This window comes from Neolamprologus brichardi, chromosome 7 (assembly GCF_056152115.1).
Source record: "Neolamprologus brichardi isolate AB-2024 chromosome 7, ASM5615211v1, whole genome shotgun sequence".
NCBI lineage: Eukaryota > Metazoa > Chordata > Actinopteri > Cichliformes > Cichlidae > Neolamprologus > Neolamprologus brichardi.
The window spans coordinates 56,754,034-56,771,817 of NC_142110.1; the positions used below are offsets into that span (position 1 = coordinate 56,754,034).

The 17,784-nt window shown below is 40.1% G+C and overlaps 1 protein-coding gene across 1 annotated transcript; it reads left to right on the plus strand.

Annotated features, from left to right (window-relative positions):
- Positions 1 to 1,103: 1,103 nt before the first annotated feature.
- Positions 1,104 to 17,431, plus strand: naa25 (N-alpha-acetyltransferase 25, NatB auxiliary subunit). The gene is made up of 24 exons (XM_006804690.3): positions 1,104 to 1,195; positions 2,715 to 2,800; positions 6,628 to 6,766; positions 6,846 to 6,964; positions 7,087 to 7,161; positions 7,248 to 7,355; positions 7,707 to 7,785; positions 8,059 to 8,170; positions 8,315 to 8,404; positions 9,560 to 9,732; positions 9,826 to 9,938; positions 10,032 to 10,239; positions 11,552 to 11,641; positions 11,724 to 11,904; positions 13,877 to 13,976; positions 14,087 to 14,238; positions 14,322 to 14,447; positions 14,542 to 14,785; positions 15,605 to 15,728; positions 15,824 to 15,889; positions 15,974 to 16,071; positions 16,165 to 16,275; positions 16,400 to 16,540; positions 17,006 to 17,431. The coding sequence occupies exons 1-24, from the start codon at positions 1,138 to 1,140 to the stop codon at positions 17,126 to 17,128; spliced, it is 2,916 nt and encodes a 971-aa protein (XP_006804753.1). The 5' UTR covers positions 1,104 to 1,137; the 3' UTR covers positions 17,129 to 17,431.
- Positions 17,432 to 17,784: the final 353 nt, after the last annotated feature.

Here is a 17,784-nt window from a genome sequence, read left to right on the forward strand (position 1 = left end):
CTTCCTTCACATCTAAGGATGTTCTTAGACATGCTGGATTCTGAAATCTCAGATGTTGTCAATTTTGTAATAGTGCTATGTAAGTTTTTCATTCATTTATGAAAGTGGAAGAATGCCTCTCCTATGTTTACCGTCTTTTTGGATTACTTTTGTCAATATTTTAAGTCACTTAAGCTTATTTCAAATATGAATAAAAAACTGCTGTACTATACTGTAAAATCACAAAATACTTGCTATTCTAATTTTCCTGCCTGTGTCAAAAGGTCTATGTTCCTTATTACTTTACCCTAGAAACTTTTATTTTCTCCCTGTAAAGTTATGACTTGCTTCACCATCTTTATAATGCAAATTGTTACAATTCTGGTCTGTTTCCTTGACTTGTTTTGTATATGAAAATTTATTTCAATTTAAAAAAAGAAAAAAAAAGGGAAAAAAAGAGACAGATGATCTATGGGGGCGACCCCTAGCGGCTGAAATAAGAATATGGTTTTATTTTACTCTGTTCTTGAGTATTCAGCTTATATTTTATATATTTTAAATAATTTAAAATATATAAAATGACAAGGGTCATCCTGTAATCTTACAAAAACTATAGTAAAAAAGGCTGGCTTTGCTTTTATGCTTTGTATCTGTTAACTTTGAGCTTTGATTGAATACGTTTCAGTTTTTAACTTGTAATTATGATCTAAAATCTTAAAAGCCGGGCTTTGACTAAATCTGAATTATTAGTAAAATAGCCAGTCTTACTACAATTTGTGGCCCCGAATTAGCTTTGTTTTGAGTCACAGCCTAACTGTTGTTGTTGTTTTTTTACTTATTAGGTGATAAACACAGCTAAACAATATTTACAATTCTTTTTTATCTATCTGGATAGCGAAACATTTAATCTGCCACAAATACACGAACTATTCTAAAACTACTTTCCTTGGTTATGAAATAAATTTTTAATCGTTAGCAAGCTGTCTGTTTTGCATATTGTATTATTATAGGTTTAAAGTCAAAACTTGAGACAGGTTTCATCCTGACAATAATGTACAATACTTTTGCGTTTTCAGCGAGAAATAAAATCCTTTAGTCTTTCCTGAGGTCGCTTCGAATACGCATGCGTGAACATCTACTCAGCAGGTAAACTACACCATGGCGGCGAGAGGCCATGTGCAAGATCCAAACGACAGGAGGCTCAGACCTATATACGGTAAGTTTTCAATGAAAAGTTACACATTTCTTTGTGTGTGGAGGTTCGGTAAACACAGCTGTGGCCTGTCCTGGGGAATATGTTTAAACTAGAGGCTGCTGGAGTCGTGGGGCAGCAATGCGGCCCCTCCAGCTGCAGCCACGGACTCTGCTGCCCGCAGCGCCCAATGACAGTGCACCTTACCCGGTTTTCAACCAAGCCGGGGTAGAACACATCTCCAGTGTCGGGTCTCTGAATGAAACAGCCTGTCCCTTTTAAATCTATAGAGATTCTCGGTGGTGTTGTTGCAATGAAACATGTGGACATTATTTGTCGTTCGGCTTGACTCGTTCTCAAAGTCGAAGTGCTTTCTCCTCTAGCTAATGGGCGCTATTTAACAGCGTAGCTTAGCTTGCTAGTGTGTCAGCTAAGCTGCAGTCAATCAATAAGCTCCTGCACATGCTGCAGGTTGAGAAAAAGAAAAGTTGTTCGTTGATGCAAGTTGGCTTCCTCTGTCTGACATACATTTCCTTTGCGATTAATGCCACTGTGACGCTTTAGTTGTTTTGTAGCAGACTGAAGGTTCCACTGTTAACTCCCAGCTAAATTTAGGTTCATAGTAGTTTAAGGACAATGCTTCAAGCTAACTCTAGCGGTTGAGATGTAATGCTTGCTAGCTAGCTAGCTGTCAGCTCGCGGACCTTTCAGTAACAGTGCTGATGAATAACGTAAATAATGGACTATTTGGTGTTGTTCCGTGAGGGGAAATTAAAACAGTTCACACCAGTTGAAGCTGTTTTAATTTCTTTTACTGCTAGTTTTGCACTGATGGAAAATAAAACAGTATTTCAAGTCTACAAACCGAAAATACGCGTTGTTTTATGTGTGTATACATGTCTGCGTGCGTGTGCGCGCGGGGGATTTTTGCCCCCCCCGTGTTACTTTGGGAGTGAAGCTTAAACTGTAATGCAGTTATTACAGTTTCACTGCAACTTAGAGCTGAAACTTGATCAATACCGGGTCTTAAGTACACCTCAGGTTTCCCCTGGTTTCTGTAGGATTTGGCAACTTTTCCCTCCTGTGATGACAGTTTAAACCGAGAGAATAGACTTGACATAATCACACTGCTGTCTGGAACGGTTAATTTTGGCACTCAGCTGTACTGAGGTATCTCTTATCTATGTCTGAAGCCGCATACTTTAACCATTCACTAAGATAAGCTGTATTTAATTATAATGAAAGATTTACTGGCAGTTATTTTCATTATCTGTGGATCATTTTTACAGGTCAGTTAGACGTGAAAGCATCTGTAGCCCAGATTAATATGGTAAAATTTCAAATTTTGTTTAAACAGCGTTCCAAACCCTTGAAAATACTATCCTGCTCTGCAACACGAACCCTGATAAGCCGGGCCCACTCTGATGTTTTTGCTTAGAAAACAGGAAAAAAATGAATCCAAAACCAAAATAGTTTCTGAATTACTTTGTCAATCCCCCAAATAAATATCAAATAAAAGCAATGTTGTTCTTGTGCTTCCCAGATTACCTTGACAATGGCAATAACAAAATGGCGATACAGCAGGCAGATAAACTGCTGAAGAAACATAAGGACCTGCACTGTGCCAAGGTGGGTGACTAAATGACTGTTCATGCTGAAAGTGTTGAGCTCTGTTGGTGTTCTGTGAGGGTTCCTCCACTGTTGCAAGGAACCTGTACAGGTCTGTAGGTCAGTGGAGCTTATGTATTAAAAAACAGTACATTTTATAAAATTTTAGTGTCAGTGCTCATCTGCTCTAATAATCACATTATTTGAAGTCCCAAAATATGAAGAGGGACGCATCAAGGTTTTGCTCAGGCTTGAATTTCAGTGCTAGTTACAGGTGTTGCAATAATCCAGTGGATTCATGCACATCTAGCACCTGTAAAGCAGAATATTCATGCACACTATTAGAGATTTGCAGCAGGACTGGACAGCTGTCTTAAAGTCACAGAATTAAAATAACGTCTGGACAACAGATCAGAGGTACCCTTGTCAGTTCAGCATGTCTCAGGAGTAGGGCTGTGGCATTTTCCCAAACCGCTGTTCAGTTTGTCCCCTTTTTTTCTCTTCTTAATAAAGTGGGCATGGTCCAAAAGGCAGATTTGGGCCTCCATTATACTTATTTGCAGACAAAGCCTGCTGGAAACCTGATAGCTGAGTAGTCATACTTGTTATGCTTTTTTGAAGCCCCCGGTCTAGAGTGAATGTATATTTGTAATGTAAATTCTCGGAGCAGTCTGCACAGTCACAAAAAACATTAATGTGGACACTCACACTTGCCGTCTAATGAAATTCAAGGATGTAGAAAGTATAATCCCGGTGTTAGTAAAAACTGAGTTTACTAATCTTGGGCTTATAGACACTCTGGATTTTCAGTCCCACAATGATAGCTAACTCTCTCAGCTAACTCGGCTAACTCTCACTCTGGTAACACTTTAGATGTCCAACAGTTTGAAAATTTGAAGTTGACTTTCATCTCCGCTGCAGATCACCAAAATAAACTGTTTTACTGGTTTGATCTAGGGCTGGGCGATATGGTCTACTATCCATATCACGGTATAATTTGAAGCATGTGCGGTAACGATATATATCGCGATATATTTCTTTTCTTCTGTAGAACGTATTTTACACACTATAAGGCACACTTAAAATCCTTTAATTTTCTCAAAAATCGACAGTGTGCGCAGAAATCTGTCTTTAGTACGACTTTAGTAAGCTATGAAGGCGCACCGCTTGATGGATTGTCGGAGCATTACGGCTGCTGTACTCGAGGGCCTTGCGGAGTAATCTGGGTCCAAAACTCTGTCAGCTTCAGGTCCCAAAGTCAAACGAACACTGCGGCATCACTGACAGTTAACAACAGTCTAAATTTTTTTATCTTTAATAAAATGATCAGTGTTGCTGCTTTACCAGGTGTAACAATTAAGTTTAACATCCAGACATCCATGAAAACAGAATTTATGAAATTCAACGGAGTTAGAAGTTAGCAGGAAGTTAGCTCGCTAGTTTCCACCTAAACATGATATAGCATGTTCTGACTGAGTTTTCTGAAAAACTTAAAACGTACAGCTCTGCTGTCACTTCCAACATAAATGAAGACAGAAAACTAAACAGCAGTGACATTTGTAGGGTTACTAGGGACTAGCTCGTATATAATGATGTGCTACTTGATCGCTAGCAAAACAGCTACGTTAGCATAACATTAGCACAGTGAAGCTGAAGGATGAACGCAAACTTTTTTCTACTCGATAAAAGTTAACGTGAGGGTTTCTGGTGGTTAGGGACAAATGCAATTGCATGGTAGGATGCTATAAACGGACCAAACTTCAGTTAGGAGAACAACTGAGATAATCCATCCACAATATGAGGTTAGTCATTAATATACTGCAACAACTGCTGCAGCTGCGAGAGAATTCAGCATTAATGAATTAATGGTACGGAAGTGGAGGAAGCGCAGTTTTTGGCTTTCCCCATATTCCAAAAGTGCTTCGACTCTTTGCCATTACTGTCGCCTGGCATAATTTGCAGATGATGTTGTTTGCAGCTGCTGCAATGCTTTCAACCAAAACAGGCGCAGCTTGATGACGTCATCAACACCATGCGTCATCAACTCGCGATAGAGCGGTATAGTCAAAATCTCTACCGTTGGCCAAATTTATATTGTTTCTTGTTACTTTTTCTCCCATCTTGTTTTTAAAGTTAAGGTCCCATATCTTAACACTTCGGGATATGTGTTATTGTTATTCCCTGTTCCCAGAATGTATATTACAAGTTTCAGCACTAAATACTAGGGCTGGGCTATATCATACCGTTCACGGTAATACCGGTGAACGATAGGAAAATGAAATATCGCGATAGAATATGGGTAAAACGCGCATGCGCAGTGCCTATGTTTACATACGCACATGGCGGTGACGCAGAATGAGAAGAGCGAAAGCGGATCGTTAAATGAAATGGATGAACCAGAATTGGTTTGTAAAAATGTTGCAACTTCAGTGGTGTGGAACTGGTTTAGCTTTCGTCCGTCAGATACACAACAAAGCACCATTTTTGGTAGAGCATGCTAGCGGGCCGTCGTTATTACCGTGTTGTTTGGAAAATATGGCACACTTAAAATCAATCCTTTGATTTTTCTGTAGCTTTAAATGCTACTGCACTCGCCCCTTTCAGCAAGAGGTCTGTGAGTGACAGAGAAAGGCAGCCAATAGGAGCAATGTGGCTCATTCAATAAAAATAAGATTGCTAAGGATGTAGCAAGTCTACATCCTTAGTCCACGAGACTCTGTTGGTTCTAACTCCTCAGTAATACTCTGTTGGTTACACAGAAGGCAGGAGACCCGACGGCCGAGCGTTTATTCTTGTTATATTCTTTTTGAAGTCCGCTTGGACACACAGTAACACACATCCAGTATTTGTGTGTTGGGTCAGCCCATCAAGTTTCCACATTGTTGTCCCTCAGCATTGTTTTTCTCCAGAGCTCGTGTGTGTGTGTGTGTGTGTGTGTGTGTGTGTGTGTGTGTGTGTGTGTGTGTGTGTGTTTTTATATGATCAAACGACTTCTGTATGTCCAAGGTGTGACAATGGTATCAAGTCATAATCACAGTCTCATCTCAAAATTATTTTCTAAAACAACAAAAGCATAAAGATGTTGGCATTCGCTATTTTTTTGCAGCCTGTAGCAATGTAACAGTTAAAGCCATTTCACACCGCTGCAAAAAAACAACAGGAAATTCAGATAACATATATAAACACTAAACGCTTTGCTTTTTAGTTGAAAACTCACCGTGGAAAAAAAAAATGAAGTCAGCATCAGGCAATCATGAGAAGGTCCTGATGTTTCTTAAAAAAGAAAAGGAAGAGTCTCATTCTGGGTTGATCCAATTCCCAAGTGAAGCCAGAAGCTGGGAGAATTTCCAGGTTTCATCCTGGAGTTGAAGCTGTATCACAATCACTTATATTACCCTGCCTCCATCAATGAAAGAGCTCTCTGCAGTCAGATGGGCCATTCCCCGACTGCAAGCAATCAGCCAATCATCAGCCAAAGTGGCAGAGTATCATTGCAATACTGTAAATTCATGCTTAAGGCACACTGTACACTGAACTACAGGTGGGCCACTGCTGCAGTGTTACAGGTGGAGCTCTAAAATGATCAAGACAGCAGAAATTTAATTTGTTTATTAAAATGTTTTTGACATCAGAAGGTTTTCGGTTCTTAGTGCATCCTTGTCTTTGGAACTGTCTTGTTGAAAACCTTTGTTTGGGTTGCCATTGTGCTTCTAGCTCTAACTGAAAACCTCTGCAATGGCTTGCCATTTTATTCGTGCCAATGAAATCTGTAATGTTTATCTTTTTCTTTTTTTTTGCCTTTTCCTTCTCATTCAGTTTTATAACTCAGTCTTTTCTGCTTCCTCCAGGTCCTGAAGGCGATTGGCCTTCAGAGGACTGGAAAGCAGGATGAAGCTTTCACTTTAGCCCAGGAAGTGGCCACTCTCGAGCCCACTGATGACAACTCGCTTCAGGCTCTGACTATACTGTACAGAGAGATGCATCGTCGTGAGTATATATGCGCACACATGAAAGCTGGTATTAACATTGGATGACTGAATATTGAATATGTGTGTGTTGTCCACAGCTGAGTTGGTCACCAAGCTGTATGAGGCTGCAGTGAAGAAGGTTCCTCTAAGCGAGGAGTATCACTCTCACCTCTTCATGGCGTACGCTCGTGTGGGAGAATACAAAAAGATGCAGCAGGTGAGACAGCTCAAAAAGAGCACATATGAGCAACAAGCAGGTTTATGGGCTCCCCTGAAAATGAATTCAATTGATTTAGAAGCAGAATTAATGTATTAATGGCTACATCCTCCTATTTACAGGCAGGAATGGCCTTGTATAAAATTGTCCCGAAGAATCCCTATTACTTTTGGTCGGTCATGAGTCTTGTGATGCAGGTACAGGAAAGCTTTTATAACATGAGTGCTGAAATATTAGAATGATTGGTAACAGACAGTATAAGTACTGTGTGCTTGTTTCTAAGGCAATCTCAGCCCAAGATGAAAAGTTGGCTCAGACCATGTTCCTGCCTCTGGCTGAACGCATGGTGGAAAAAATGGTCAAGGAGGAAAAGATTGAAGCAGAAGCAGAGGTGAGTATGTTGGCTTTATGACTTCAGTGTTATGACAATGGGAAACCAACTTAAATGGACAGCAGGATTCTGGCAAAATCCCAGTTACTCAACTTGTTTTTTAAAATTCAGAATTTCCTTTGGATTTTCATTAACAGTTGAGAGAGTCTTATATTTTAAGTTACAGTAGTCATGTTGGCATTAAAAAGACTTTTAGTGAATGAAACCCATGGCATATTAGTTGCCAGAAAAAAACCCCCTGAATTCTGCACTTTAGTGTTAACTGCTCATTACACATGTTTAAGATGAAAATACAAATGTTAGAATATTGCACAGTCCTTACTTTTTCACTTTAACTTTTGTGTTCTGTAGGTGCAACTGTATTTTATGATCCTAGAACGCTTGGGGAAATGTGTAGAGGCCCTTGAAGTGATCCGGGGCCCACTTGGGGGTAGGTAGATCCCCACACACACTCACAAACACACACACTTTCTTAAATTGACCATGTGACATTAACACTTTGAAATAGTATCAGTCATGTTTGGCAGGAAGAAGTAAAAGTTATTTATATCTAAAGTAAGCTGTAGTGAGTACATAAAGTGTTAAACAGCATTCTCAATAAAATAACAGGGATAGTTTGAAGTAATGTGGCACGCATGGCTTATAAATCTGATGCTGTGCATTCTGAAATTCTTCTTCAGCTAATACTTGTATTTTTGCACAGAGAAGCTGACCAGTGAGCTGCAGAGCAGAGAAAACAAATGTATGATGCTGTACAAGCGACTGCAACGCTGGCCAGAGTGCAACGCTTTGGCCCACAAACTGCTGCTTAAAAAGTGAGTGAGCTTTTATCTTAACAGTGCACAAGCTGTCCAAGACCAATAACTGATCAGAACATGACATCAGTCGATGCACATCACTTCTGATGGAGTACAGATATCAGCCAACAACAACAACCAAAAAAATGTGTTTCTTTGCAGTCCTGATGATTGGCAGTTCTACCCGGCTTACTTTGACTCTCTCTTTCACTTGGTGGATCAGTCGTGGAGCCCGCCAGAAGAAGGCGAACAGTGAGTACACAGGTGTTTGAGTTTGAATGCATAAAGATTTCCATCTGTGTGAACTCTGCATCTGTTCCCTTACTTTAACAAAACCCACACATGATGGTTAAATAAGGTTGGGCAATTCGGTTTTCCAACCAAAAATCGTCCGTCCAATAACCAACGATTATTGGACGGAATATATTTGCGCATGCGCTGACTTTTTGATGGGAGGAGCAGTATAATCATGCACGGACTGATTTGCGCGTTTAGAACTTGTAAGTCTGGTTTGGAAGGAATATTTAATTTAATATTTAATAATTTACTTTCTTTTCTTGTTTGTTTCAGTATTAATATAGCTACTTTTTGGATTGTTCATTTATATATTTGAGATGCGCCAAATCGCACAAAAGACTTAACATTACGTTGGAGGTTGTTTTTTGTTTTTTTTATGTTATGAAAGAGACATTTTGATTTTTAACTTTTTAATTTTTGTTGTTTGATCGAGTGTGTAAGACAGATAAACACTGGAACAGCCTGTAAACACTGTTATCGTGGAAAAAAGAAGCCAGTTTCTCTTTGATCCCCTCCCCACCATTGTGTTTTTTTTATTTAAATAAAATATTTTTGTGTTTTTCTGAACATAGGCTACTGCCTTTCTTTCTGTCTGTTGTGAGCTGGAGTAAATGAATCGCTGCATTTGAGTGCACTCTGAGGAGGGTGCATCTGTTCGCAGCTGCTTCTCTTAGCTTCAACCAACATTATCAGCAAACTTACCCATGTGCAAATAAATAAATAAATAAATCACTCTTGTAAAAACGATCAACGGAAAGCTGAGCCTATCGTCGATATATTCGTCCAATCGCCCAACCTTGTGGTTAAAAGTCCCTTCACTAAGGTATTCCTCCTATTTAACCTTAAAAATCCCTACTAGTTGCTGAAAGCCAAGCCAATTATTAAATGAATTATTAATTTAAAAAATACACACATCCTTCAGCAAGACAAACAAGATGTGGAACCCCTTGTGTCTATGACCGTCTGCTGTGCTGTTCTCCAAACTTCATAGAGGATATTTTTTTACAAATTACACATTATATAATATTATATATGTCCAATTTATCTCTTATTTCTCATAATATTATATCTTGTCCACTCTGAAGTTGTTTTTTTCTGTCCATCCTGTAGCTGTTCAGAGGGTTCAGTACATCACACTGTGGTTGAGGTGGTGAGGTTCGTGGAGGAGAGGATTAAGGGGGAGGACAGCAAAGAGTCCCGCTCACTCAGAGGGCCTTACTTGGCTCGTCTTGAATTAATGCACAGACTGAGAGAAAGAGGCTGTCCTGAGGAAAGCCTGCTAGGTAAAACACATACACACACATATACTGAATAAGCATGTATTTATGTATGTCCTGTTGCCTCAGTCTGACAGTCTGTTGGTTGGCCATAAATAGGTGAGCCTTTAGAGTTAATGGTGCAATTCTTCAACAAGTTTGGAGACAAGCCCTGCTGCATCACTGACCTAAAAATATACCTACACCTGCTGTCTCCTGAGCAGCACGTTCAGGTGAGAGAAAGTTAAAGCAGAACTGTGGAACTGCCTCTTGCAGAATGAAAAGCGTGGTCGTGAAACACATTTCTGTCTTTGAATTCTTTTTAGTTCATTAATCATCTTAGTGAGGCAGTTCCACTGGGCAACCAGGAAGAGGAAGGATTTGCTTTTCCAGAGGACACCAAAGCGCTGCAGAGGCATTTGTGTGTGTGTCAGCTGAGCCGCGCACTAGGGCTGCATCATTCCCTCGACGTGGATGGCAAACTTCATCTTATCACAGAGCTTAAGGCTCACTATCATCATGGGCTTAAGTTTGGTGAGAGCAACATTTTTATTCACTCTTAGACCCATAAGATTGACATTCCTTCAGGATCATCAGATTTTCCACAGCCAAGAGGTGTGAAATCTTGTCGTGGAGCCAGACAGATATGTGATGTTGTCAACAGCAAAGTGTGAATGCCTTCCTTGTTTGCTGGCACATTTCTTCTGATAACAGCAGCGTCCAGTTGAACATGCCGATAGTTGATTACTAATAGGGCTTCTTTCTCAGAAATCCCAGGAATAAAAAAGTGCTTTCATACATTTTTGTGTGTTCAATAAAGTTATAAAACTGCAGTTATGCATGACATAGACTGTAAAATATAAAGACATTGGTAACGTTATGTCATCTATTGGTTTACGGACTTAAAATTTTTAAGTGTCAGATGTTTGGGTTTTTTTGTTTGTTTGTTTTTTTAAGCTGCTGTCATGTTTTGTTACTCCACAGCCGTAAAAGGCCAAGGTGGGCGGGCAATGTGGACATTTAAGTTTATGAATGCAGTAACTTGAGAATGAAACGAGCTTCAGGAGTTTCAAATTGATACCACAGGTGCATCTGCTAATTATCTGTATTACTTTACTAAAATGAGACATTTTAAGATGTTGGGTTTTTTTGTTTTGGTTTGGTTTTTTTCTTTTTAAGCCAACCCAAAGTGGCTATTAGATGGACTGCTAACAGTCCATCTAATAGCCAAAGCAAACATGTATTCTTTCTAATTAGCAAGAGGGAGCTCCTGTGATGTTTGCAATAAGACATCCAAATATATAGACACGTATGCAACAATTGCCTAATGACTTTGTGGTCTCAGTGACCAATATTGAGTACAAACTAAAGGCCATTTTGTAAGTTATAGTCCCAATTTGAATAAAAAGGGACGATAAACACAGGGTATGCTTTGCTATGATTGATAAGCTGTTAGCCAATGAGCAGATAGTGTCCCTCAGTTTACGGTTAGCTAATAAGGTGAAGGTAAAAATGCTCAGCTTGAAGTTTCAGATAGTAGGTCTTCACTAACCGGTAGGTGACATCACGGTGGCTTTGTCTGTCTTTCATATACAACGTGTACCACTTGGGTATTGGCTTCATTTTTTCATTTTCATTTTTACAGACAAGCATACTTTTCTTGGTCATATTTGGCATGTTTTTTAAGATATAAAGGAGACTTTGTTGGACGTTTGCAGTCAACATTCTAAGAATTGTAGGGTAGGGTGACTTTACTGTACAAGAACTGAACACTTTTAAAGATTTTTGTTGTGTTCCTTGTGCATGTTTTTGTTTGTTCTGACTTCTTGGTCTCTCTGTTCAACAGGAAAGAACACTCTAAAGACGGAGCTGCAGTTTTCTGATATGTATTGTCTCATGGTCGCTCATGTATACATTGACTTATGGACAGAGACTGGTGAGTTTTTCTTTTTCAGTGCAGAACTTCCTGTCTCTCAGTAATGTGATGTGTCTAAATGTGTGTATCTGTATGCCTGTAGGAGATGAGGACATGATGTGGCAGTGTTTGGGTCTCCTCCAGGAGGGACTATCTCACAGTCCTTCCAACGCCCAGTTCAAGCTGCTGTTACTGCTCCTGTACTGTCGACTGGGAGCGTTTGAGCCTGTAGTGGACCTTTACTCAAGCCTGGATGCCAAGCATGTACAGCATGACACCATAGGGTCAGTACAGAACATGTTTCTTTGGTGAAACATGGAAAGAAAGCAGATTTCTCGTCACACAACACTTTGTTGCCGATGGTTGGTCGCTCCTTGGTGTTCTAGGCTCTGGTTCTATCTATCTATCTAACATGTCTGCTACCATGTCATATGTCGGTCAGCAGCATACTTCACTTTAATTGGTAGTTGCTTCAATCGTTTGCAACATTACAGCTATAGTATTCCTTAAGTTAGGAAACTGACTTCAATTCAATTTTATATAAAATAAAAATGAATCAATTGAATCAAATGTAAAGTTGGAGTTGGGCTGCCACGATTAGTCGACTAGTCACAACTACGTTGACTATCAAAATCGTCGACGACTAATTTAATAGTCGACACGTCGTTTGAAGCTTTGTAAGATCCCAAAAGACGTAGGAATAAGTAGGATTTAAGAGTGTAATAACGGACTGAAACAGAAGATGACAGCACTGCATGTACAAGGATGCCAGCTGCCGTTAAATCCCCAAAGAAGAAGAAGCTGTGTCCGGTATCGTAGCTGTGTCCAAATTCAGGACCCGTATCCCCCTGTGCCCGCATTTGTAGGCCGATTACGTTACAGCGACACGACAAAGACTGTCCAAATTCGAAGACTCTGACAAATGCGGCCGACAAATGCACCCTTCATTTCCCCAGATTTGAAGGATGGGTCGGGTGTATACTTCGTGGCCCGACCTATCCCGGAATTCCTGCTCAGTTTCCAACAATGGTGGCATCTAGTTCGTTTTAATATCACTCTTATTATTCTTTCTGGGTCACAAAATAAATGTTTAACATATTTTCAGGCGAGAATGTAGCTGTGTAAACCTCAAATATCTGTTCAGTTTATCAAGACACCACATATTTTCAAAAGCGCGCCGACGTTTTCGGAGACGTCTGTTACCCACCAGCTCGATAACTAGCCGGGGTTCAAGGCTCACTAGAGCCGGTGAGAACACCGGACTCCCGGCAAATCGTTTTCAAACCCACCCCCGTCTTTCGCTACTCAGGTTAAACATGATATATAAGTCACTTAGATAACTTAAAAATGTTATTGTTTGGCTTTTTTCAGTATTTTATTTGTTCCTGAGTAAATCTGTTTGGCTGAGATTAAAGTTATAGTTTTTAGACAGCTGAATAAACGTCAAGCAGACGGCTGATTATCAGAAGTGTGAGATGCTCGAGAATATAATCCGGTGTCCTGTTATATTTTAGATAGCAAGGAGCAGACGGCTGAGTTTATTAAACTCCACCGAAACAATCTGCAAATTTCATTAAATTTTAATGAACTATCATCTTGTTTTTATTTTTAGTTAGCACATACCTTAAACACTTAAAGCTGTAAGCTAATGATGGTTATATAAGAGCAGATACATGCTGGTGCAATAAGTTGTACGTTTTACGTCCAATGGATGCATGATCTGATTAGTCGACTAATTGCAAAAATAATCGGTGACTAGTCGACTATCAAAATAATCGTTTGTGGCAGCCCTAATTTGGAGTAAAATGGGCGACCGTGGCTCAGGGGGTTGGGAAGCGTATCTGTAACCGGAAGGTCGCTGGTTCAATCCCCGGGTTCTCTGTCCTGGTCGTTGTGTCCTTGGGCAAGACATTTTACCCTACCGCCTACTGTTGGCCAGAGGGGCCGATGGCGCGATATGGCAGCCTCGCTTCTGTCAGTCTGCCCCAGGGCAGCTGTGGCTACAACCGTAGCTTGCCTCCACCAGTGTGCGAATGTGAGAGTGAATGAATAGTGGAATTGTAAAGCGCTTTGGGTGCCTTGAAAAGCGCTATATAAATCCAATCCATTATTAAAAGAATGTTCGGACTAATTTTGTACTTTGGATGAATGTGTCCTTGCCCTCATCAGAATCAGAATACCTTATTAATCCCCAAGGAAATGATCTGAGCTTTGACTCAGATACTTTAATTAAAAACATCTTTTTAATTTTTGCAGTTTTCTGTTAACGCGCTATGCTGAGTCACTGGGTCAGTTTGCTGCAGCCTCCCAGTCCTGTAATTTCTCCCTCAGGTTTTTCCACTCGAACCAGAAAGATGTAAGTCTATCCCTCTTTGTGATTTAACTGCAGAGACTTTTACTGGATCTCCTGCTCTTACGTTACCTTCCTTATTTATCTCTCCTTTGCCTCTGTCTTCTTTCCACCAGACCTCAGAGTATATCATCCAGGCATATAAGTATGGAGCGTTTGAGAAAATCCCAGAGTTCATTGCTCTCAGAAACAGGTTAAACCAGTCGCTGCACTTTGCCCAGGTCCGCACTGAGAGGATGCTGCTCGACCTCTTCCTTGAGGCTGATATGTAAGAATATTCACAATAATTTACATCAACTTGTGGATTTCTATCTATAGTTGATTGTGATGTTGTATTTTTCTGTTTTGCAGTGTCTTGAGTCTGGAAGAGAGTGTGAAGGCCATGTCTTTGTCTGCCGAAGAGGATGACATCCCCTGGGATAGTATGAGGGACAACAGAGACCTAACTGTTTTTACGTGCTGGGATCCTAAAGACAGGTATAGTCCTTTTTTGGGGGGGGGTTTGGTTACAGAGATGCTGGTACTCACTCACAGTCTCCAATCCAACCCTGTGCTACTCTTTTGTTTACAGACAGCTAACAGATGAACACAGACGTCAGTCTCTAGAGGAAGAGTCCATGTGGCTCAGAATACGTTCTCTAACACTTCGCCTCCTCGCCTCATTGGCTGCGTTGGCACATATGCCCTCACAGCAAAACTCTGAGATATCTAATGAGAACGGAGTGGGAGACAAGACCTCAATTCTCAGCAGCCTGCTCTCCCAGCTGAACCAGACTCTACAGACAGCAGCTCAGATGGCAGAAAAACACATACAGGTGCACACAAACAAGCAAGTCTCTGTTATTGTAGCGTCTTTACCGTTTAGTATAAAGTGCCTTGAGGCGACTGTATTATTTTATACTACACAAATACATTTGAGTTGAAGTCAACCTCACTGACTCCTTTGTCCCATATACAAAGGCTCACTTCACAGCAATACATGAAAGAGAAGGCAAAGAGTGATTATTTTATTTATTTATTGTTTTTAAACATGAAAGGTGATGGCATATGCATTCTAACGAATTTGAAGGATTTTTCTTTTAGACACATAAAAGTCTGAATCTCAGCTGTCTGTTTCTTAGTCCACACGTTTGCCCAGAAAATGCATCACTGATTGCACAAAATGAATTCTGTTCTCCAGAAAGGAGCCAGTGCATTAGTCTAGAGTTGTCCGATTTGAGTTTTAAAATCGTGACTGTTGGGCAACTAACAGTTTATTTTTAGATTCAAGAATCAAACAATACAAAGGCACAATATTTCAACAAGAAATCTCCTCCAGCTGGTTAGTGTGTGTGGTGATGGTGTGCTCACCGTGTCCCAGTCAGCAGTAAAACGATCTTAAACGGAAACTCTTTGATCAGGAATACACCTTATGATCTTTTAATTATTGTCATGTATCAATTTTAACATCCTCCCCAAATGTTTTGGATCCATGTTGCACAGGGTAACTGGAATTAACCTAATTTACACCAACACCAAGTGGTCAGATGAGAGTTTCGACCAAATCTCTACGTCATCCATATTTTCACATGACGTTTGCTGTACATTTGCGCGGACTGGAGTGCTTTGCTGTAATGGTGATGTTGTTATTCCAGTATCCATTCCTGGGACCACCCTCGACCCGTCTGGTCCTAGCTTTGTCCAGTGGAAGCTGTCAGTGTCAGGCTGCAGCCCTGCAGTTGTCTGTCCACCTACATGAGCTCGAGACGGCTGGACTTGGTAAGAAGAGACAATGGTAACATGAAGACTAACAAACTAATTGGATTTAGCCTGATGATTTTCTTCTCTCCACTCCTCCTTATTTACCCTCCTAGATGGGTCATCCGAGCTTCAGACACAGATCTGTAACGGTTTCAAATCAATAGTAGTTCAGCTTCAAGGTGAGTCACTAGATGGTTTTCTTTATCAAAAATAAACATTATTGCACATCTGGGATGCTTCATGTTTTCCTCCTCTGTCCACAGAAATCCTGAATAAATGCAAAGGAGATTTATTGGAAATGAAAGAAGGCAAATTAAAAACCCAGCCGTCCTTATTAGAAAACCTAGTCTTCTTTGTTGAGGTGAAACATCTGAGTTTCTACACACGCAGTTTACAACTTGTTTTCTACCAAATCTCATGCTGTCTATAATATACACCACTTTATTTTGCTCAGACCGTGTGCATAGTTCTGTGGATGGCTAGTTACTGTGCCAAGATCCTTCGACCACTGAAGACTAGTTTACAGAAAAAGAAAAAGAAGAAAAAGGATGCAAACACAGCTCTGGTACAGTTGCCCCTTTCACTCCTTCCATTTTTAGGTGTACTGTATCTGCATATGGACTCATAAACAATACTCTGCTGTCCACCTACTTGCCCTGAACACTGTTGTTGTGTCTTTTCTTTTCCAGCCAGTGGTGATGTGTGGCTTCCAGGAGCTGACAGGGAATTTGCAAGACCTGCTGACACAGGCCATGGAGCATATAAAGGGCCAAGAGACTGCCATGACATCACTTAAATTGTCCACTTTAACTTTGGAAGGATACACACAGGTTAGTGCAGAGAAAAATATGTTTTTGTTCTGTTTTTGTTTTTTAAATAGAAACAAACACAGGTTTGGTAGCTGACAAAATCTCCAGCCTGTCCCAGCTGCCATATGACGAGAGGAAGGATAGTTTGTCAGTTTGTCACAGGGCTAACACAGATAATCATTCACTCACATTCATACCTATGGGCAATTTAGAAGACCATGGGTGGAAGCCGGAATACCCGGACAGAAACGACACACACAGAAAGGCCCCGCCCATATGGTGGATTCAAACCCAGGACCTTCTTGCCTGAAACTACTAATCATTAGATATTTTCTATTAGGATTGAATTTATACCTTAATTTGCAGAAAGACATAACAGGGTTTGGATATTACAGATCTTAAATCTTTTAAGCCTCAAATCCAAAGTTTAACTGTAGTATCTCCCGCCCGGCTGTGAGGTTTCACCTCCTCTTTCATGTGTTTCAGGAGGAAGTGTCGTTTACGAAAGCTGCTACGGATAAGGTGCAGTGCAGTTACCTCCGCTCCCTACAGGAGGTGGGAGATCTGCTCAAGAAGAGAACAGAAACTATAAAGAACCTCAAGATATGAACGCCATCACGCATGTCCAGAATAACTCGCCCTCAACCATCACCCCTAAATGCCCCACACCACCATCTACTGTCAGCCCACCAGCTATCCTACAAATCCTTCCCTCTTCACTGATGATGAAAGTTCCTGGGCCTCCCATGTTCTCAGTCATTTCTGACCTTGAAATTCTCACTTGGCGTTTGTGAGTTTTTGATGTTTTTTTTCTTTTTCTTTCAACACACACCTCTGGAACATTTGCAACTGTTATAGCACATAAGCTTGTAATTAAATTCATGAATTTATACAACAGTTCTAAGTAAAAATGAGGAATATATATATTCCTCATTTTTATATAATATATATATATATATATATATATATATATATATATATATATATATATATGAGATTACTGAATACGCAGTTTTACAACAGCTAATCTAATAAATTATTGTACATAATAAAGAGCAACAACCACAACTCCGTAACTAAATGAGAATATAAGACACAATAAACCACTATGTGTGTTGGTCAGTTATGTTTCCTTTTTTATTATTTTTGACTTTATTATTTTCTGGTGACTTCCAAAAAAATAAAAACGCAGTTGAAGGATTGCTTTTCCAGCACATTGGAGAGCAAATGGGCACAATTTTGCAATGAACTCTTTGTAACTCTTT